Genomic DNA, 23,568 nt, shown 5'->3' with positions numbered 1-23,568 from the left:
AGGCTTTCTACTCCCGTAAAGATTTACACCCTCGGAAACCCTGTACAGGGTCGCTATGGGTCGGAACCGACTCGATGGCACATAACAACAACAACAACAACAATAGTAGTTTATGCTTACATGATTTATGAATTATTTTCTTGATATATATTTGACCTCAGTAAGTCCTTGGGCAGAGAAAGAATAATTAAGAAACATAGATTACTATGCCTGGCATGTCTATTTCTTCTCCATAGTCACAGACAGAAACAATCAAAATTTCTGACTAACCCACTAAACAATCGCAGCATCACAATACACAATGATCCACAGAAAGACATGATTTGGGACAAAGATGACTCATGGTTCCCAGTAACAATGATTCTCTGTCTCAGGGTCTTGGTTTTTGCTTGACTGAAAATATAGGAGCATAATGTTTCTGCTTGTATCTGGACATTGCGGTTCAGCTGCTCTTTTGGCAGCTCTTCAATATAAACAAATAGCTTTTTGTGACTTGCAGGACAATCAAAGATAGTAGTTGAACCTTGGAAAGAAATATCTGATACATTCTCTAGGGGGGTTGGAATTTTGGATTTTGGGATTGCTGCAGCAGAACTGGAAAGAGAGCAGTCATTGAAGGCACAGCATTCAGGATAGGGGTCAGTCAACTTTTGTTTCCAGGGATATTTGCATCATGCACTCTTTGTCTTTACATTTCCTTTTATCTGATCATGCAAATCAAACTTGAGTCAATGTACACAAAACTAAAATAATAATAATAATCTATTTTTGGACTGAGCAGAGGAAGGAAGCAGTTCTAGAGAGGAATGTAAGCATCCATCCCAAGTGGACAAACTCTCTGCCTCCATCTCTGGCATTGCTGCTTCTCTGGATAGGGTCCTGCATTCCACTCTTCTCCCTTGGTGTGCTATGTTGTAAGTCCCAGGGACCTCCACTCCTGTACTGCAAAATCAACCACTCCCCTCCTTTTGTTAAAAAACTTCTACCATTACATTTCCAACATTCACAGTCAGTCCTGATAGCAATTATTCACTATTGAATCACAGGAGTCTTATCCCTATCTCCTTTCATCAGCCCTGTCCAGACAGTTTGGAAACAACTCAGTGGAGATTCTACCTTCCCCTCACCCTCTGGAACTAGGCTCCCTCTTGAAAGCTTGGTAGCCAGTCTTGCCTTTGTAGCTCGCCACCCCCCCTCCCCCCATTTTGGGGAGACAATGTCCAAATTGCCCATCCCTGTCAACCCTGTGTACTGAGGGGGTGGGAATGATCCTCGCTATAAAAATGTGTTTTCTTTTTTGAGTTACTACATCCATAAGTACAGGTCAAGTTCATCAGATTGTAGTGGATTACTCTTTTTCCCCTCTTCTTTCTTCTTCTAGTCGAGTTCTGATCATCCAGCCATTGAAGCCAGGTCAAGTGAGTACTATCTGCAAGTATGGGTGTTCTTGTGCATCTCCCCTCACTTCATATCAACTTGATGCTTCACTCTCTGCTCTAGTCCTCTGTGGCCATGTCCCTGTCTCTGGGTCCAGACATCCCCAGGTCTTACCATACTGCTGGCTAACCAGGTCTCCAGCCATGTTGACAGGAGTCTATTGAACATGGTCAGACTTAGCTCACAACTTAATTGCTGTTTTTCCCACATTCCCCTTATCAGTGACCAACGTGGTCACCAGCAAGATTACATGCCTGCTCATGTATTCCACTTGAAACTTACTCTTAGAAGGGGATTTGCCCTGAGGGGAACCAACCACTTGCCTTGATGGCTCCCGGGTGAACACCTTGCTTATTCTTGTAGTAGTCAATCAGACTGCCATTATTGTTTTTTGTTTTTTTTTCCCCAGCTGGTCTTACTTACAAGAAGTATCTTCTGTTCTTCAAGCAGCTCCAGGATGATCTGCTTATTCTGTCAAGTGGAACTTTCCTACCTCAGAAGATTCTGGATAGGGATCAGGATCACACCGATGGTCTTTGCAGTGCAAAGTCTCTGCAGGAAGCCTCCTTCCCTGGGCAATACCCCGTTTTTGGTATTCCAATCAGTTATAGGCTGAAGATGGATTTACAAGCTTTCTATGGTGGTTTCTGGCTATTCCTTTCTCTTTCCTTCAAGTGTCTATTTTGAAAGGGAAACAAAGTTTCAAAAGACAGCCTAGTACCTTAACATTATTTTCCCTCTTTTACCCGTTCAAACCATGCCTCAATCCCTGTATCCCAGAGCCCTTTAATTCCAAGGTTGTGCATATTTCATTATTTAACTCTGACCCACTTAGCCCAAGCAAACTTGCCTGACTGATCTCCCATCTGCCTTGTTCTTCCATTCCCCTCCCTCTTCTTGTGTACTGTTGCCCCCCAACCCAAACTATCCTTTGTCTATTTCCTACCCTGTTATCCACCTTCCCCTCCCTTCCCTCACCCCACTTCACCCCACACACACATTCTGGTAATCAGCAAATAATTTTTATTTTTATCCTCTTTTGGTGTGGGTACTTTTTCTTAAGCTTTTAAAATAATGGTTCTTTGCAGTATTTCACCTTTTGTGACTAACTAATTTCCCTCAGCATAATGTCCTCAAGGTTCATCCATGTTATGTGGTAGCTTGCAGCTTCCTTGTTATTCTTCAAGGTAGCATAATATTCCACTGTGTGTATGTACCAAGTTTGTTTATCCATTCTTCCACTGACAGGGACTTAGACTGTCTCCATCTTTTTGCTATTGTAAATAGTGCTGCTATGAACATTGGTGTGCATATATCTACTTGTATTTCTTGTGGATAAATACCAAGTAGAGGAATTGCTGGATCATAAGGTATTTCCATTTCCCACTTTCTGAGATAGTTTTCCAGAGTGGTTGGTCCATTTTGCAATCCCACCAATAATGTAGGAGGGCCCCAGTCTCTCTGCATCCTCACCAGCATTTATTGTATTCTACTTTTTTGACCTTTCCTGTTATTGCTGGTATGAGATGATATCTCACTCTTGTTTTGATTTGCATCTCTCTAATGACTAGTGTTTATGAACATTTCTTCATGGTTGTTGGCTGCCCGAATCTCCTCCTTGGGTAAGTGTCTGTTCATGTCGTGTGCCCATTTGTTAATTGAGTTATTTGTCTTTTTTGTAGAGATGTTGTAGTTTCCTATATATTTGAGAAATTAGTCCTTTATCGGGTACATTGTTGTAAAATATTTTTTTCCCCATTCTGTGGACTCCCTTTTTATTCTTTTGGTGAAATCTTTTGATGTACATACATTTTTAATTTTTGTTGTTGTCAGGTGCCATCGAGTTGGAACCGATTCATAGCAACCCCATGCACAGAAGAATGAAACAATGTCTGATCCTGGGCCAACCTCACTACCACTGCCACACCTGTGTCCATCAATGATGCCACCTGGCTGATCTATCTCGTTGGGGGTCTTCCTCTTTTTCTCTGGCCCTCCATCTTACCAAGTATGATAGCCTTCTCCAGCGACCGTTCCCTCCTGACACTATGTCCAAAGTATGAGAGATGAAGTTAAGCCATCTTGGCCTCCAAGGAGCACTCTGGCTGCACTTCTTCCAAAACAGATCTATTTTGTCTACTTTTGCCTTGGTAATTTTCAAAATGTTTGGTATTCTCTGTGTGCTTTGTTTTAGAACCCTCACATTTGTCCCTATTTTTCATTGATGACTTTTTAGTTCTGGGATTCACATGTAGGTAATCATGCTGACTTTGTTTTGTGTAAGGTGTGAGGTAAAGGGCTTATTTCGATCTTTTGCCTATCACTTTCCAGTTCTGCCAGCATCATCTGTTGAAGAGACTATCTCATCCCCATGCAATATACTTAGGCACTTTGTCAAAAATCAGTTGGCTGTATGTGGATGGGTTGATTTCTGGATTCTCGATTCTGTTCAATTGATCCATGGATCTTTCATTGTACCAGTACCAAGCTGTTTTGACCACTCTAGCCATGTAGTAAATTTTGAAATCAGGGAGTGAGAGGCTTCCAATTTTATTCTTCTTCTTAAACCATGTTTTGCTTATTCTGGGTCTCGTTCCTTTCCATATAAAGTTTGTGATTGTTTTTTCCCTCTCTTTGGAGAATGTCATTGGAATTTGGGTTGGGATTGCATTATATGTGTAAATTGCTTTGGGAAGTATTGAAATTTTCACAATGTTAAATCTTCCTATCCAGGAGCATGGTATAGTCTTCCATTATCTTAAGTCTCTTTTGGTTTCTTGGAGTAATGTTTTGTAGTTTTCTTTATATGAGTCCTTTATTTCTCTGGTACATTTTTTCCCTAGATATTTCATCCTATGGGTGGCTATTATAAATATATTGCTTTCCTAATGCTCTTTTCAGCTGTAGAGGAATTCAATTGATTTTTGTATGTTAATTTTATATCCTACCACCTTCCTGAATCTTCCAATGAGGTCTAGTAGCTTTTTTACTGAGTCTTTGGGGTTTTTTATGTATAGGATCATATCATCTGCAAATAGAAAGACTCTTACTTCCTCTTTGCCAATTTGGATGCCTTTAATTTTCCTATCTTGCTGTATAGATATGGGTAAGACATCCAGCAAAATATTGAATAAGAGTGGTGACAAAGGGCATCCTTGTCTAGTTCCTGTCCACAGAGGGAAGACTTTCAGTTTCTGGTTTTGTATATATGCTCTTAATTATGTTGTGGAATTTTCCTTCAGCTCCTACTTTGTTGAGTGTTTTTATCAGGAATAGATGTTGGATTTTCTCAAATGCCTTTTCTCCATCAATCAAATGATCATGTGGTTTTTCTTTTTTCTTATTTATATGGTGGATTACATTGATGGTTTTTCTTATGTTGAACCATCATTGCATGCCTGATATGATGTATTATTTTTCTGAAGTGCTGCTGGATTCTGTCTGCTAGGATTTTGTTGAGAATTTTTGCATCTATGTTCATAGGGGATATTGGTCTATGATTTTCTTTCTTAGAGATGTCCTTCCTTGATTTTGGTATAAGGGTTATGCTTGCTTCATAAAATGTATTAGCAACTTTTCCATCCTCTTCTATATTCTGGACTAATTTGAGTAGAAGAGGTGATAACTCTTCCCTGAATGCTTGGAAAACTCACAAGTGAAGCTATCTGGACCTGGACTTCTTTTGGTTGGGACTTTTTTTTTAATGACCTGATCAATTTCTTCTTTTGTCATGGGTCTGTTCAAGTTTCCTACTTCACTCTGTGTACGTTTGGGTATGTCATGTTTTTCCAAAGATGTATCGATCTCTTCTAAGTTTTCAAATGTGTTGGAGTAAAACTCTTCATAATATTCTGTTAGTATCATTTCATTTCCTTTGGTTCCATTGTGTCCGCATCCATGTGGTTTCTAATGTGTTATTTGTGTCTTTTCTCTCTTTTCTTTTGTTAGGTTTGCCCATGATTTTCAATTTTATTAATAATTTCAAAGAACCAGCATCTTGTCCTGTTGATTCTTTCTGTAGTTTTTCTGTTTTCTATCTCATTTATTTCTGCTCTAGTCTTTATTATTTCTCTTTTTTTGGTGGCTGTAGGTTCCCTCTGTTGGTCTGTTTCTAATTATTGGTGATGCTGTGTTAATCTTTTAATTTTGGTTCTTTCTTCATTTTGAATGTGCACATTTGCTGCAATAAATTGTCTTCTCAGCACCACTTTCACTGTGTCACAAAGATTTTGGTATGTTGTGTTTTCATTCTCATTTGTTTCTAGGAACTTTTGGAGTTCACGTTTAATTTCTTCTATTATTCAATCACTTTTCAACAGAGTGTTATTCAGTTCCCAGGTAGTTGGTTTTAATTCCTTGGTCTTCTTATTGTTGATTTCTAGTTTTATATCATTTTGATCTGAAAAGATGCTTTGCAGTATTTTGATGTTTGTAAATTTATGGAGGTTTGCTTTGTGACCTAACACATGGTCAATTCTGGATAATGTTCTGTGTGCACTGAAATAGAATGTTTATTGTGCTGTTGTTGGGTTGAATGCTCTGTACACATCTATGAGGTCAAGTTTGTTGATTTTTCTGCTTAGTTCCTCTGTATCTTTGTGGAGTCTCTTTCTTGTTGTTCTATCCCTTTTTTAAAGTGGCATATTAAAATCTCCCACTATAATTGTAGATTTGTCTATTGGTTTCTTCAATTTTAGTTGGATTTGCATTATATATCTTGGTCCTCTTTCATTAGGAGTGTAGATGTTTATTATGGTTATGTCATCCTGCACAATTGACCCTTTAATCATGAGATAATGTCCTTCTTTATCTCTTATGCTGGCTATTGCCTTAAAGTTTATTTTATCTGAGATTAATATTGCCACTCCTGCTTTTTAAAAATTACAATTAGCTTGGTATATTTTTTCCATTCTTTATCTTTTTTTAGTTTGTTTTTGTCTTTGCGTGTAAGGTGTGCCTCTTGCAGGCTGCATATTGAAGGGTCTTGTTTTCTTATCCCTTTTGCCACTCAATTGACATTCAGTGTAATTTTTGATGTTGTTGTTAGTGTGGAATGGAATGAGCCGGAACACAAACACCCACGTGTAAGGCTTTATTGGCGGTCAGAAGAGAGAGAGGTGTTGCCAGGGAAGGATTTTTAAAGGGAGGGGTTGAGTTAGTGGAGGTAGGTGATAGGTTGACTAGGGATGATGAGTTGGTAGGGAGAGAGGAAGTTCCAATAGGGAGAGAGGAAGCACGGCAAGCAGCTATTTTATTATCCGTGTGGATGAGGGATTCTATTATTCCAGCCTTTTGTTGTTATGAGTACAGGGGCGGAGGTCATTTCTTCTGGAGCTGTTTCCTGCTGGAAGGGGTAAAAGAGATGGGAACTATGTATCTGGTGTGTTCTTCTGGCTGGTTGGTTCTGTTGCTTGACAGTGGTTGGTATCTGCCCATGAGGAAGTTGCCTACTGTCTGGTTTGTGAGGGCCCTTTTGCATTCCTGAAGAAAATTTTGATGACAGTGAAACAGGCAGGGGCTAAATATCAGTATCACAAGGATTATAGTTAATGGCCCTAGGAAGGGGAGGCGCCAAGGCCACCAGTAGGACATTAGGGTTCAACCATAATTTGTTATTTCTGATTGCCTAGTGCAAATTCTGTCCTTTAGTTCTTTTACCTTTCTTAGGACTATGTCAGACCCATTGACAAAATAACAGCATTCCTCATCTAGGATCTGGCATATTCCTCCTTTCTTGGCCATAAGAGATGTCTAAATCATGTTGGTTTTGGAGTAAAACTTCAGCTAGTGAGTTAACTTGATTTTGTAAGGCAAGGTGGGTATCTGCTACCTTCTCCATGTCTGCTTTCAGGGCTTCTGATAAACTTTGGAATAGATGTATGGATGTTCCTATTTCCCCCACTCCCATTCCCACTCCCGGCAGGCTGCTGATTCTTATTCCTATGGCTACCCCTATTGCTTAGTGAGTACAGTGAGAAGGGAGGAAAATGGTATCCATATTGGATGCGGTTAAGATTCGGGCCACAGGGATTAAATATGTAGGCATTTGAAAATTTATTTCCACATAAGAAAAATATTCTTTTCGGCCCACATATTGGGTTGCATTGTTATGTCAGCACACCAGGAGTCTGGAAGAGAGAGGGAGGAAAAGTTAGTGATGTTGTGGTTATGAATGCAGATGAAGTTGGTGGAATTATTGAGACCAATCTCCTTGAGGAGAGGTCCTGTGTACTGTATGGTGGTTGTATTAGGATATGATTTAGGGACTGGGTTGGCCGGAATAGCTGAATACCCCAGGTTCTTATAGGGCAAACAAACCCAGCATGAGGTTTTATTGAATATGTTTACTATTTCAGTGATTAGTGTGCGATAGGGTTGGCGGATGCTGTCAGGATCTAGCCATGTTCATAACCCTTTATATCCTGGGTCCAGCCATTGTGTGAGGTTCTATGAGGCTTCTACACTGATATTTTTCCTCTCTGCATTGGCCACCTGACATGCCTATTTGGGTTTGATATGTCCAGCAGACAGACTTGTTGCATCACCTTTTGCAAGCTGTGGATTTGGAAGCCATGCAGTTAGATCGTTTGGATAGGTACCATATTCTGATTCCACAAAACTACTTGGCAACAGGTGTTTGTCCCAGATAGCAGGCAGAGTGTATAAAGGTTAGGACACTGGAGCAAGCTGTATGAGGGGTTAAGCATGTTTTGCCATTTTGGCTAAGGCACAATCTGATCATCAAGGTTGAGATAAAGAATACAGAGAGATACTGGAATGATGATAAGTCCCACTATGAGGAGAAAGAATAAGGCTAAGATTATTTGAGAATGGTGAGGCCACTCAGGGGGTGAGACAGCAAAGAGGCCTACTGCAAGGACAATATATAGTGCCCCAAAGGGTGTAAGGAAAGCCAGCTGGCAAGTTAACATGGAGGTATGTCTAACCGAGTATGTGGAGGTAGAGCTAGTCAGCAGAGGAAAAAGACTGTCAGCAGAGAGATTTCATCCGGTGAGAAATCAGAGAGAGTGTGCCCTGGAAAACTAGGTCTTTGTTCCAGAATAAGACACCGTCAGGAGTGTTAGCCTTTGGAAAGAACCACTGGAGTAGCTAGCCCACCTGGCCGAGGAAGCAGAAAAATTGCTTGACTAGGCAGAAGTCATGCATTTATTCCTCTGGGATGTGGGTGAGTTTGAGCTTGGTTGGGCCTGTGAAAGAGAAAGTATAGAGGAGTATACCTGGGTTAATATCCGATTTGGGAGTGGCTGAAACTATGTGTGCCAGTTTTATACATGACATATGTAACTAGGAAGCTCTGCCAGCTAATTTGGCTGCTGTGGGGGTGATGAGTAATACCTCGAGGGGTCCTTCCCATTTTGGTTGCAAAGGGCTTGGGTTGAGAGTTTTCATGTACACCTGGTTGACAGGTTGGATCCGGAAGTATTGTTGTTCTGTTGGGTGGAGTTTGGGTAGAAATTCGTTTGCTTGGGTTTGCAACAAATGACAGACCATACTTAGGGTTGGGATATAGTAAGAAAGTGGGGGTGAGGTGGTTGGGAGATTTCCCAGGAGAAATGGTCTTCCATACATTAGTTCAAATGGGCTAAAGAAGGTGGGTTTTCAAGGGACTGCCCTTAGTCTTGTCAGTGCTATGAGAAGTAATTTGGTCCATGGCATATGTAACTCTAATGAAAGCTTTTTTAATTGTGTTTTTATAAGGCCATTTGCTCTTTCCACCTTGCCAGATAATTGAGGTCTGTATGGGATGTGGAGTTTCCAGGTAACGTTGAGGGCTTGGGCCGTGAGTTGGGTGATACAGGAGATGAAGGCAGGACCATTATCCAATTGTATAGTGTGTGGGAGGCCGAAGCGCAGAATAATTTCAGTTAAAAGAGCATACGTGATTGCTGGGGCACCCTCCAAGGTGGTAGGAAAGGCCTCGATCCATCCCAAGAAGGTATCTACCATGGTTAGGGGTACTTTGTGAGGGGGCATGTGTGTGAAGTCAATTTGCCAGTTTTCTCCTGGTAGACAGCCATGGGCTTGAAGGGTGGGGAATAATTTGAGATGCAATGTTCCCTGTGGGGATGTGACTAAGCAAGTGGGGCATGTTTAAGTTATTTGTTGGAGTAGTGAGGGAATTTTGGGACAGTAAAATATGGGTCATAGGATGCAGAGTAGGGGTTCATGATCTATGTGAAGGGTATTGTGTATATCCATGAGGATGTGTGTGGCCTGTGACCTGGGGAGAATGTATAGTCCCTTGAGAAGAAGCCAATCCCCAGAGAATGTGGCTCCCTGGTGAAGCATTCTTATGTTTCAAGGGGTTTGTAGAGGGGTGTGATAGGGGAAACAGCAAGCATTTGTGTGGATGGAGGTGGGAGCATGGCCGCTCGTGTTGCTTTGCGGTCGGCCTTATTGTTTCCCTGTGAGATGGGGTCATTGGTGGATTGATGATTCCTACAATGTATTAATCCTGCTTGTGTTGGAAGTTTTGCTGCTTGAAGTTGTAAGATTAGGGGACCATTGTTTATAGGTTCATGTGGACATGAACCTCTTTCTTGCCAAATGACTGAATATGAGTGTAAAATGTGAAAGGCATATTTGGAGTCCGTGTGTATAATAACAGTTTTGGAGGCTGCTAGGGTTAAAGCTCAAGTGAGGTCAATGAGTTCAGCCTCTTGGGAGGTATTAAAGGGAAGAGACATGGCTTCAATTACCCTATCTGAAGATACAATGGAATAGCCAGCCTGGTCTTGGCCTGTAGGTGAGGTGATGGAACTGCCATCGATTAACCATATGTGATCTGGGTGGGGCAGTGGGGTGGAGGAGATGTGGGGTAGAGGAGAGAGGAGATGATCTAGAGCTTCCATACATGAGTGAGAAAGCTCCCTCGTGGTTATAGAGAGGAGGGGGGCAAGATTCTAATTTAAAGTTGGGATTTTCAATGAAAATCATATGGAATAATTGAAAGCATGAAGGCGTGAAGGCTTTGTGGGTGAGTAGATATTGGGGGTGGTGTGGAGACCTAATAGTGGTGGGTTGCACTAAAAGTGAGTTTGGTACTTTCTTGGGACAACAGTGCTGCTACTGCCAGAGCTCGCAGGCATGATGGCCATCCCCTGACAGTGGGGCTCATCTGTTTGGAGAGATAGGTAACTGGAGCATAAGTAGGTCCCTTCATCTGCCCCAAGACTCCCATGGCAATTCTCTGTTTCTCAGTTACATATAGGAAGAAAGGGAGGGACAGGTCTGGGAGTGAAAGAGCTGGGGCTGATATAAGGGCTGATTGAAGGGATTTAAAAGCCTTATGAATGGGGTGGGTTGGGGTCTAGGGGCTCTGAAGAGTTTCCTTTAGTTGCCTCATAGAGCAGCTTAGCTAAGAGACTAAAATTGGGAATCCATAGTTATAGGTAGCCTGCTAGCCCTAGAAAGAACACAATTTCCATTTCGGAGGTAGGGATAGGCAAGTCTGCTATTAAATGTTTCCAGTTAAGAGTGATTTTATGCTTGTGAAGAGAGATAGATACACCCAGGTAGACTACAGAAGTTAGAGAGAGCTGTATCTTTTGGGGAGAGACTTGGTATCCTCTGAAAGCAAGAAAGTTAAGGAGAGAGATGGTGTGTTTTTGTGAGTCCTGGAGTGAAGGGCTACATAGAAGTAGGTCATCCACATATTGAAGGAGGGTACTGGGTGAGAGATCTTTAGCCAGTGCTTGGCCAAAGAAGTGGGGGATATCATGGAAACTCTAAGGGAGCATTGTCCACGTGTATCATTGAGAATGGTGAGTATCAGGGTCAGTCCATGTGAAGGCGAAGACATTTTGGGAGGAGGGGTATAAAGGCATGGTAGAAAACGCGTCTTTGAGATCAGTGACTGTAAAATGGGATTTCTTAGCAGGTATTTGGGAGAGGAGCATGTATGGGTTAGGGATGACAGGGTGTATGGGAGTACAGCTGTATTGATAGCATGCAGGTCTTGACTAGATGATAACTCCCATTGGGCTTGATGATGGGGAGAATAGGTATATTGTATGGGGAGTGAGTTGGGCACAGAAAGCCCTTTTTAAAGAGGATTTGAATAACTGGCTTGAGTTCCCATTGGTGTTTTAGAGTTATTGGATATTGGGGAACACTGGGAAAGGTAGAGGTATCTTTTAGGGAGATTTGTATAGCAGACAGCAATAGAAGGCTGTATTACATCCCAGACTTGAGGATTGACTAGGTTAGGTGGCAGCGGAGGTTTTCCTCTTAGGGATTTGAAGGAGAGGAATCTGGTGCAGCATCATACAGCAAGAACAAGCCTGTCAGTGAGGTAGACATGGCAGTTTTAATAGGGTATCATATGAGGGTGACTTTGAACTTGGCTAGAATGTCTTGTCCTAGGATTGGTGTAGGGCACTTGGGTAGAACTAGAAAGGTGTGTGAGAATGGGGTGTCATGAAGTGAGAATGCTAGGGGTTCTGTGATGGAAGACCAAGTAGGGACTCTGTTAACCCCAACTATTAATGTAGGGGTAGGGTGTGCCCTGAGTATTCTTTCTGGTAGAGTTGAGTATGTGGCCCTGGTGTCTAAAAGAAAAGAGACTGGCTTACCTGAAACATGGACCATTACCCTAGGTTCACTGTGAGTTATTTCCGTGGAGGCCAGTGATCCTGGGCTCCTTCCGTCCTCTGCAGCCAGTCCTAGAAGCTCTGGTAGGGCAAACCCCTTCATTAGGTGGGACTGGGGGGCTATTGATTCCTTACCTCTCTGGAGAAAGGGGCACTCAACCTTCCAATGTCCCCCCTGTTTGCAGGCGGGGCAGGGGTCAGGGGGAGGACGAGGGTTGGGGCAGTTTTTTGCCCAATGACCCTCTTGGTTACACTTGAATTCTATTATATTCCTTTTTTGGTCTGGAACCCTGTAGACCAAAAATAGGCCAGTAATAGGTATTTCACCTTGTCTCTTTGGGCCTTATCCTGTTTTTTCTGTTCTTCTCTACCATTATAGACCTTGAAGGCTGTGTTTAACAGGTTCTGTTGATTTGCTTAGAGACCCTCCTCAAGTTTTTTTAGTTTCCTTTTTATATCTGGGGACCAACTGAGAGATGAAATGAGTGTTAATAACTGTTATGTCTACTGCGGATGTTGGATCCTGTCATTGCTCAATGAACTCATGAACAAAATGACCATGGTGGAGGGATGTAGGTTATGCATGGTCTCAGCAGTATTGACTTCTACTCACCAATTTTGACTTGGGTACAGTAAACGCTGAATGCCTAATCTTCCAGAAGTGGAGACCAGCACAGAATCTGTGATATGATACTATTCTATGGTGAAATAAGTCAGCAAATTGCTATTGGGTTGATGTTATTAGACTACTTCCATAGGGGAAGGGACAGTTTTGTTCTTACTTGAATAGACATTTACTTGGGATACGGGACATGAATTTGTCTTACCTATCCACAAAGCTTCTGCCAAAATGATCATTCATGAACTTGCAGAATGACTTATCTACAATCAATTTATCTTACACAACATTCCCTCATATCAAGGGACTCAATTAACAGAAAATGAAGCATGGCAATGGACCTATGCTCAAGAAATTCACTGCTCTTACCATGTTCTCCATCATCCTGAAGTATCTGGCTTAATAAAACCGTGGAATGGTCTTCTAAATATACAATTCAGATATCAACTAGGTAAAAATGCCTTGCAGTATTGGGGCAATGTTCTTCAGAAGACTGTATAGGCTGTAAACCAATGTCTAATTATGATGCTGTTTCTCCAATAGTACCTGGACCCTAGCCTCTTTTGGATTGGAGGTTTTGTTCCAAAAGTAGAAATATTCTCACCTGGAGACAGAATGCTAAGTGAGAACAATTACCTGGAATCTAAGAATGATTTCTGGCCACTTTGGGTTTCTCATGCTTCAGGATATACAGGTAAAGAAAGTAGTTTTGAATACCAGCTACAGTCATGTGAGCATTGCAGATATGAGTACTGTAATTGTTGTAAGTATTTATTTCTTATATGTGTACATCAAAGATTTTTGTTTTGTTAACTTATAAAATGTAAGATGTAAATGTGTTTAGTGTGTTTTTGGCTGTATGCATGTTAGTTGTATCACATTAGGCACAAGTATGTCTTTATAATTATGTTAATTTAGATGTCATGTATGGTTGAAAGAGATGTATATAGGTGCCAAATCGATAAGGGGTGGACAGTGATTATTATGGTTTCTTGTCAGTTTGGCTGGGAAAGGATTTTCAGTGATTTAGTAGTTAAGATGTAGTCATCCCCAATGAAGATACATCTAATATAACCTATCCTCCTTTATAATGAGTTATATTATAAACATCCAATCAATTGAAAGGAAGTTCTTTCAAGCAGGTGCTCTGCTTCCAATATATGGACATTTGGGCAGAGCTTGTTGCATTGATGAAGGATCTGGAGACTTCATCTGGCTTATCGTTTGTCCCGAAAGTTGTCAGCAATTTGCAATATTACCTGTGTGACATGTCAGTCTTGGTTTATCAACCCTGCAGTTAAGTGAATCAGAAACTTACATCTTGGCATCTGACCCAAATACTTGTTGTTAAGAGTCCTTGAGTCGTTCCGACCCATAGCGACCCTGTATAGGGTTTCCAAGGAGTAGCTGGTGAGCTTGAACTGCCAACCTTGCAGTTCGAACCAACTTTGCAGTCCAGCACATTAACCCACTGTGCCACACCAGGACTTCAACCCAAGTACTTAGGACTTGCTAAACACTAACACTGTGTGAGCCGTTCCTTGATCTGTCTTTCTTTATAGATACATATATATGTTTCACTAGTTTTGCTTCTCTAGAGAACCTAGGCTAAGACAAGAAAATACTAATATATGTATTGCTTCATTATTTTCTAAATCTATGGAGGCAAAGATATATTCTTTCTACATTTATGTCATTTTTTTCATGGTACTATCAATTTTGGTTATTTTATTGGACTAGTACAAATAAAGCTCCGCCTTTTCATTTAGTGTCTATAGAGTTTTCATTTGTAAATATGTCCTGTGATTTACATTACCAGTACCATATAGAGGGATTTTTAATTTTTTCAATGTTTTGACACTACAACAATGTTTCAAAAGATCTCTTGAATAGATGTAATTTTCTACTGTGTAAATAACTTTATAATATAAATTCCCAAATAAAGACTTGAAGAATCAAATGTAGACTTATAAATTTAATATTCTGATATGTAATTGTATACCAATCTACATTCTCACAAGCAAATATAAGAGTGTCTATTTCCCTAAACAATTGTCAACTCAATTTCCTGACATGTCTTATGTTTTGCCAATCTTAGAAGTAAAAAAGTTGCCTCATAGTTTTTCACATCATTATTATGAGGATATTAAGCATTTAAATTTTTTTTTCTGTTATTGCCCTTTTTAAAAGTGGAGTTGTTCTTTGTTTCACTGATACATAAGAACTCATAATAGCCTGAAGAAAGGAACTCTTTGTCTATGAAAAAACTGACCAAAAAAATTGCTTCATCTTTTCATTTGTGAATTGTTTGCTTGTATCTTTTCTGTGAAATTTTCATTATCTTCTATTTTCCAGCTATCTATTTTTTAATTAAGTAAATCAAAACTTAGTTTGAGGAACACAAATTTGTTTACCAGTTTGCAAATATTTATTTTTAGAGGTTTTCTTGAATGAAACAAACATGAAACAAATATTTTTAAGTGACCAACTACATTTTACTCTTAAGACAAAAGAAGCCTCTTTTTATAATTTTTATAGCAGGAATTCCAATCTATTTTAGAATTTACTGATCTCTCTCACCACTGTCTGGATAAATTTACCAGGAAGAGATATTACTGACATTAATGCATCACCCAAATCAGCGAGAAAACCACCAAATCCAGAACGATTCTTAGTTGCTTCAATATCTTCTTGTAGTCGACATATCACACTATTTAACGTCTCAGCCTTCTTTTTAAATCCTTCCATAAGAAATTCTTCTTGGACCTATAAAGGGGAAAAAGTAACTGTGAAAAACAACTATCAAGAGTCATGGTTTTGCCATTTGGGAAAAAAAAAAGGTTTAATGGAAATTAATTCTCAGTTTCAACTGAGGAAGCATGGCCACAAACATCTAAAAAAATAATGAGAGCTGCTAGACCTGTGTAATAAACTGCTTACAAATACCTAGATCAGTACAGTGAATGCATATTATTCTAAGTTGCATAGGGTGACTCAGACAGATTTGGAAAAAAACACATCAAGTATCAGAGCACCATGTATTTCATGTGAGACCAAATCTAATACAAGATATGATGGATCTACTTGAGGTCTCTTTGATATTGTACCAGGAATCATAAAGACTATAGGAATAAGGTAATATTCAAATAGGCACAATGAGATTATTGTGCAATTACAGCATAGAGCTGTGCATGCCATTTGTCTTCTCCAAAGCCTAACACTGAAGAAGGTGCTGGTGTTTTGGTGACTTAGTAAGGGGTTCAGTCTCATCCTGATGGATTGCAGATTTTAGCAAACCAAATGCCCATATTCTTCCATCTGAGACCAGGGTTTTGCTTTACATTTTGACCCTTCTCTTCTTTAGGTACCAGGAAAATGTCTGTCAGACACAGCCCAGACCCAGGATAGTCTTACCTTAAGTTTATGTTCCAGCACCCTTTCCTGCTCTCTCAGGAGTGCTTCTCTTTCCTTTTCCATCTTCTCTTTCATTTGTTCCATGTTTTCTTTGAAGCTCTTCTCTTGAGCCTCCATCTTTTGTTGCTGCTCCTTCTGTTTCTCTTTCAGCAGCTCCTTCTCCTTCTCTATTGCCTCCATCTTGGCCCGTTCCGCTGTCCCACAAAGGATGTAGGGAGAGAAGAGAACATGTCAGGCCTGTGTTCTACCCTCCTGACCTAAGGCATCTAACTGATTGAAAAAAGAAGAATATGAGTCTGTATTCTTTTGGTATTAACAGTAAAAAAGGCACTTCAGAAAATGATGGAAAATACTCTGCCTGTCTATCTTGGCACACATAACTGCAACTTCCCTTGATTACTTTCAGACTCAGTAAAACATCTCATCATTAAAAATGAGAATTTCCATATTTCAGATCTTCCTTTCAGATCCATCAGAGCACAATGCAGGAAGTTCCCCATCCCAATGTAGGCTGAGTCCAGCCATTGTACCTTCTATGGCCTTCTCCCCATCTGTGAGGGCTTTGTCCGATTGCAGGATGGATTCTTCGACTGGTGCCTGTGACTGCAAAAATCTCTGGAGGACCTCGTTGGCCTGAGGAACCAACAAGAAGTAAAGCCACTTCAGGCACTAGAGAGCTAGTCTCTTGCTGTGAAAGAATTGTGCCCTGAAACTTCAAACATGACTCTGAATTGTATAACCCAGAGCTTCCTTTGTTTCTGTGAACACAGTGTAAATTCCAAGTCCATTTAAGGTCGTGAAAAACCCTCAATCACAGCGTCTTTTCTCTCTAGCCTCTATTCCTAGTGATACTGTCCAGTTTCCTCCCAGGAAATACATAATTAAATTGTGCAGTTCTAAAAACACATAACATATATTGTTTTCATAGGCATACATGTTGTTTTCATAGACTTGAAAATTCTTTTATTTTTTCAGGTCAGATGCTGTTCCCTCCTTTCTTAACAAGGATGACATCTGTCAATAATTCACCTTGTATTGCTTATCTCCTCTTGCTACGAACTTTCCTACGATTCATTTCCCATTGGGAATAGACTCCACGTACTCTGAACTGCCATACCAACTCTACCACATGCTTGTTGTGTTACCCTGAGAAACTTATTCTTGGCTCTATTTATTATATTCTTAGCTGTATAATGTGGAAAATGGTAGTAATACTGTGATTATATTGTTGTTACGTTGTTAGGTATTGCTCAGTTGATTCTGACTGATGATGACTCCATATGACAGAATAAAATTGCCCAGTAGCATTTTCTAGTATGGCATATATATATATAGTGTTGTTCAGTGACCTCAAGTTGGCTCTGACGCATAGTGACCTTGCATAGAGTTTTCAAGGAGAAGCCGGTGGATTTGAACTATTGATCTTGTGCTGTAATGTATATGTGCATGTGTGTGTATATATGGTGAAAACATATATATATATATATTAATATGGAGTTCTGGTATGGCAAAATACTGGTCTGCTAATTGTGAGGTTGGTAGTTTAAACCCACCAGGCACTTCTCAGAAATCCTATACAGGGTCACTATGAGTCAGAACTGATTCTACTGCACTTAACAACAACCAAGACAATTATACATATATACATATATGTTGCATCCTCGTGTGGCACTGTAAGAGATACACTCAACTTCTAACCACAAGGTTGGCTGTTCAGACTCACCAGCTACTCTTTGAAAACCCTACACAGAGTTACTATAAGTCAGAACTGACTAGACAACACTTAGCAACAATAACAACAATGACACATACATATATAATGAGAATAACATACATATCATTCTCATTTTATATACATATACATACATATCCACCACTCATATGTCAGTTTGTTGTACTATTGTGGCTTGTGCGTTGTTAGAAAGGTAGAAGCTATGTTATTGGTATTTTAAATACAAACAGGGTCACTCATAGTGGACAAGCTTCACTACAGCTTCCAAACTAATACAGACTATGAGGAATGAAACACAGATTACTTCGTGATTTTTAGTCACTGCAAAGCTTATGAGTAGCAGTGAAACATTGTCAGACAAAGTGCTGGAAAAGGAAAGCATTATTAAAAAAACACAAGAACATTATAAGATATAGTGCCAAAAGGTGAAAACATTATGAAGGTAACAAGAACATTATCACATATCATGCCAGATAATTAGCCTTTCAGTTTGTAAGACACTAAAAATATATCTGGGAAGTGCTGCCTCCTCAAAATAGACTTGACCATGATGACATAAATAGAGTAAAGCTTTTGGTGCTTTCATTTACTGATGGAAACAATCCAAAATGAGGAAAAGCAACTTCAAATATCCATTAATAATTGGAACCTGTAATATATGAATTATGAATCTAGAAAAGTTGTAAAAAATGAAATGAAAGGCATAAAGATCTCTATTTGTATGCCTGTAAGGAAGACCAGTTAATATCAGTATCATTCAAAGTTACAAACCAACCCACTAAAGCCAGTGATAAAGAAATTGAAGAATTCTACCAATTTATACAGTCTGAAATTGATAAGCTATGCAACCAAGATGTACTGATAGTTACTGGTGATTAAACTGTGAAGGTCAGAAACAAAGAGGAAGGATTAGTAGTTGGAAAATATGGCCTTGATAGAAACGATGCTAGAGGTCGCATGATAGAATTTTATAAGACCAATGATTTATTCATTGAAAATACCTTTTTAAAATAACATGAAAGGTGACTAAACACGTGGATCTCACTAGATGGAATACATAGGAATTATAGTGACTTTATCATTGGGAAGTGACAGTGGGAAAGCTCAATATCATCATCCAAAACACCACGGCCAGAGGCTAAGTGTTGAACATCCATCAATATTTCATATGTGAGTTTTCAGGATGAAGCTGAAGAAAATTTAAGCAAGTTCATGAGAGTTAAAAAAGGTGACCTTAAGCATATTTCATCTGAATTAGGAATCCATCTCAAGAACAAATTTGATATATTAGGCCAAGGGTGGGGAATATTTGGCCCATGAGCTGTATGAGGCCAAAAATATAATTTGATCTGTTCCTGCCAAGTAACTACAATATCACCCACCACATTGTTGTTATTGTTGTGTGCCGTGGAGTCGTTTTGACTCATAGTGACCCTGTACAGGGTTTCCTAGGCTATAAATCTTTACAGGAGCAGAAAGACTCATCTTTCTCCCACAGAACAGCTGGTAGTTTTGAACTACTGACCTTGAGATTAGCAGCCCGATTTGTAGCCACTACGCTACCATAGCTCCTTAGTCACCACATCAGGGGTGAGTTAATTAAGTGTTTTACCAAATATAGCAGGCTAATTTTTAAGTTGATGATCTTGTATGGCCCAAACATGATGTTACAAATTTTGGCAGGTATAAAGGTTCCCACCCCTGCCTTCAATTAGGCACTTATAACTGAAGATCACAAAATAGTTGGATGACATCAAATACACTTTATGGGAAGAAAGCAAAATGTTATTTAAAAAACAGGTAATGAATAAAAGGCCAAAATGTATATCAAAGAGACTCTGACATCTGCTCTCCTGCATAGAGATGCTACAGTCAATGGGAGAAATGAAGAAGTAAAAGAGCTGAACACAAAATTTCAAAGTGCAGTTCAAGGAGTCAAAGTCAAGTATTATAATGAAATGTGCAAAGACCTGGAGTTAGAAAACCAAAAGGCAAGAACATGCTCAGCATTTCTCAAGCTGAAAGAAATGAAGAAAAAAATTCAAGGAATCTATGGGCAAAATATTGGATTATGCAAAAAGCATTATAGTAAGATGGAAGGGATACATAGAGTTACACTGGCAAAACTATATGGTTGATGTTCACTCATTTCAAAAGATAGCATATGGTTGACAACCAATGGTATTAAAGGAAGTCCAAGTTGCACTGAAGGCAATGGTGAAAATCAAGACTCCAGGAAATGACAGAATACCAACCAAAATATGTCAGCAAACTAATATAACACTGGAGACACTCACTAATCTATGCCACAGAAACTACCTGGCCAACTGATTGGAAGAACTCCAAAGTTGTGCTCATTCCAAAGAGAGGTTGCACAACGGAATGTGGAAATCATTGAACAATATCATTAACATCACATGCAAGTAAAATTTTGCTGAATATTATTCAAAATGGCTACAAGAGTATGATGGAACTACCAGAAATTCATTCACATTCAGAAGAGTACTTGGAACTTGAGATATCATTGCTGATGTCAGATGGATCTTGGCTGAAAGCAGAGAATACAAGAAAGATGTTTATTTCAGCTTCATTGACTATGCATAGGCTTTTGATTATGTAGATTATGGAAGCTTTGGATAACACTTTGAAGAAAGGCTATTACACAACACTTAACTCTGTTCTTTAGGAAACTATACACAAAACAAGAGGCAGTTATTCAAACTGAACAAGGGGATACTGAATGGTTTATAATCAGGAAAGATGTGTTACTGGATTGTATTCTTTCATGGTTCTTGTTCAATATGTATGTTGAGTAAATAGTCCAAGAAACTGGATTATATAAAGAAGATTGTAGCATCAGCATTGGAGGAAGACTCATTAACAGCCTGTGATATGCAAATTATACAACCTTGTTTACTGGAAGCAAAGAGGAATTAAAATACTTATGAATATCACAGACCACAGCCTTCATATGGATTGTACTTTAAAACAAACTGGGCTAATAAATAACCTCATGATAAGTGGATCAAAAATTGAAGTTGTCAAAGACTTGATTTTGCTTAGATCCACTGTTAGCACTAATGGAAGTAGCAGGCAAGAAAATAAACAATGCATTTTATTAGGCAAATCAGCTGTACAAGACCTCTTTAAAATGTTCAAGAACAAAGACATCAGTTTGAGGACTAAGATGGAATTGACCTAAGTCATTAAATTTTTAATAGCTTCATAGGCATGTGAAAGTTGGACAATGAATAAAGAATATCATAGAAAAATTGATGCATTTGAGTTACGGTTTTGGAAAAGATTATTAAAAGTACCATGGACTTCCCGAAGAACAAACAAATCTGTGTTGGAAGTTCAACCAGAATGCTCCTTAGAAGCCAGATGACAAGTCTTCGTCTGTCATACTTCTGACATGTTCTCAGGACTAACCAGTCCCTGGAGAATGACAATATCCCTGGTAAGCTAGAGAGTCAGCCAAAAAGTGGAAGAAACCCAATGAGATGTTTTGACACAGTGGCTCAAATGCAAGAACAATTGTGAGGATGGTGAAGGATCTGGTAATTTCCATTCTGTAGTGTATAGTGTAGCTATGAGTTGGAACTAACTTGATGGCACCTGACAACAACAATAACAATATTCATGTGAACATGTCTGGTGTGGGACTGCAGGATAAACACAGGCCCATAATGTTATTTTGAACCACAGGTCAGCGTTTCAAATTTACCAGTCACACATCAGAAGCCCCATACAGGGTTGCTATGAGTTGGAACCAACTAAATGACACTTGACAGCAAACAAGAACACACACACAGAATATATACATACATTCGGAGGGAATCCTGGTATGACACTGTAGGATAAGCACTGTAGGATAAGTCCAGTTTGAGTCACAAGGTGTTGTGGTTCAAACTCACCAGCCACTCTATACGGTATCACTGTGAGTCAGAACCAACTTGATAGTACTTAAAATAACTAACTATATTGTCTGAGAATGCTAGTATTCCTAGAATTGTATTATAATCCAACAAAAACATGCAAGACCATTCCTGGAATAAGAAGTGAGTGCTCGATATATGCTAGTCATTGTAATTATTATCTTCATCATTTTTGTTAGCAGCTGTGAACAATAAGATCCTTATCACACCATATCCAAATGACTGTTTCTCAATTCAAAATGATCATGAGCTTCTTGAGAACAAAGGTTGCTTCTTTAATATTATATCTGCTATTCTTGATACATGGAGTCCTGTTGTGGTGCTGTGGGTTAAAGTCAGTTTGAACCACAAGGTTGATGGTTTAAGCTCACCAGTAGCTCCTCGGAAACCCTATATAGGCTTGCTATAGGTTAGAATCAAGTTGTTGGACTTAATAGCATCAACATACTTATACATAATCCTCTGGTGGCAACAGTTAATCATTTGATTGCTAAGCAAAGAGCAATAGGGTTTAAGGTTCAAATCCACCCAAAGATGCTTTGAAAGGAAGGTCTGGTGACCTACTTCTGAAAGATCATATTCATTTAACAACCCTATGTAGAAATTCTTCTTTGACATACATGGAATTACCATGAACTGATTCAACTCAAGGAAAGTTGGTTAGATTTTTGGTACTTTGTACAATACGATCACATTGTTTGAAAAATGAAAGAAATCTTTTATATTATCTCATTATTAGTTCTAATTCTTTTCTTTAGGAGTATATATGCTTGGTTTCTCTTAGAGTTTCTCAATAATTGTGGATATAAAACAGGATATGCCAAGATATCACTGTGTTTTCAGTATAACTGGAATTAGTCCTGGTGTGGGTGTGGTGCTTTATGAAAAATACTGAGATGCTAACTACCAGGTTGATGCTTTAAACTCACCAGCTGCTCCTCAGAAATCCTAACACAAGTTCACAGTGTGCCAGAACTGACTCAACAGCACTTAACAATAACATTAGTGAAGTGATCTTAGATTTTCAGAAGATTAAAGGCCCCCTGATTCCTTTTCGTTGGGCTTCCCTCCACTTCCCTTGTTCCTCACCTTAACTCCTTTCCTGGGAACTTGTGCATAGTCTACTTCAACCTTCCTCCTTGTTTCTAAATAGAGATTGTGTCCTCCTGGAATAGAGAAAATTCCTCCCGAAATGCTTTCCATCAGGACTTTTGACAACTGCTGCAGCTCAGCTTGACAGTATTTCACAGAAGCCTCTTCATTCTGCAGCACAAAGTCATCTTTCATTTTTCCTATGGCTGCCTGCAGAGAAAGGTAGAGATGCACAATAGAAATAAGATCTTAGAAGGATAGTCCAACTTTAGTTCTTTCAGAAAAAGCAGACTGACAGCCTCAGAGAGGAGGTGGAAGTCTTGTGTTAGACACAGGTAAGCTTCAGCATATATAAATTTGTGGAGGAAGTGTCTGGCATAAACTCTATGGTGTTTTTGTTTTGTTTTTTGCTATAGTGTATTTAAAAGTGATCCACATATTGCAATGAGTCATAGAAAGGTCAATTTGGTTGTAAGGAAAGTTTTCTCAGAGAACCTGGGTTGCTATGGATGAACATATAAACCTGAAAAAGCAATCCACACATAACTTAAATGCATTCTGAGTATACTTTAGAAGCCTTCACGAATTCTCTTAATTAGAAGTTGAGTATGAGAAGATCTAGCAAAAGAATTGTTTTTGCTAGCCCTTATAAATTACAATCAGGACTTCCGGTTTGCCAGGGCGGCCAGGCGGTGCGGGTGAGTGGGGGCTCTGGGATTGGGG

The 23,568-nt window shown here is 39.4% G+C and overlaps 1 protein-coding gene across 1 annotated transcript in view; it reads right to left on the bottom strand.

Annotated features, from left to right (window-relative positions):
* Positions 1-23,568, bottom strand: part of GBP4 (guanylate binding protein 4) — a 145,579-nt gene that overhangs the window by 84,190 nt on the left and 37,821 nt on the right. The window contains exons 7-10 of the mRNA XM_006831063.1: positions 22,843-23,055; positions 16,614-16,716; positions 16,084-16,277; positions 15,250-15,435 (exon numbers count right to left, since the gene is read on the bottom strand). Coding sequence (XP_006831126.1) covers positions 15,250-15,435; positions 16,084-16,277; positions 16,614-16,716; positions 22,843-23,055 — 696 coding nt within the window. The remainder of the gene's footprint in view (positions 1-15,249; positions 15,436-16,083; positions 16,278-16,613; positions 16,717-22,842; positions 23,056-23,568) is intronic.

The sequence above is a fragment of the Chrysochloris asiatica genome, unplaced genomic scaffold (assembly GCF_000296735.1).
Source record: "Chrysochloris asiatica unplaced genomic scaffold, ChrAsi1.0 scaffold00002, whole genome shotgun sequence".
Taxonomy (NCBI): Eukaryota; Metazoa; Chordata; class Mammalia; order Afrosoricida; family Chrysochloridae; genus Chrysochloris; species Chrysochloris asiatica.
The sequence above is the reverse complement of the archived record's forward strand: the minus strand, read 5'-3'. Positions and strand labels throughout refer to the sequence as shown.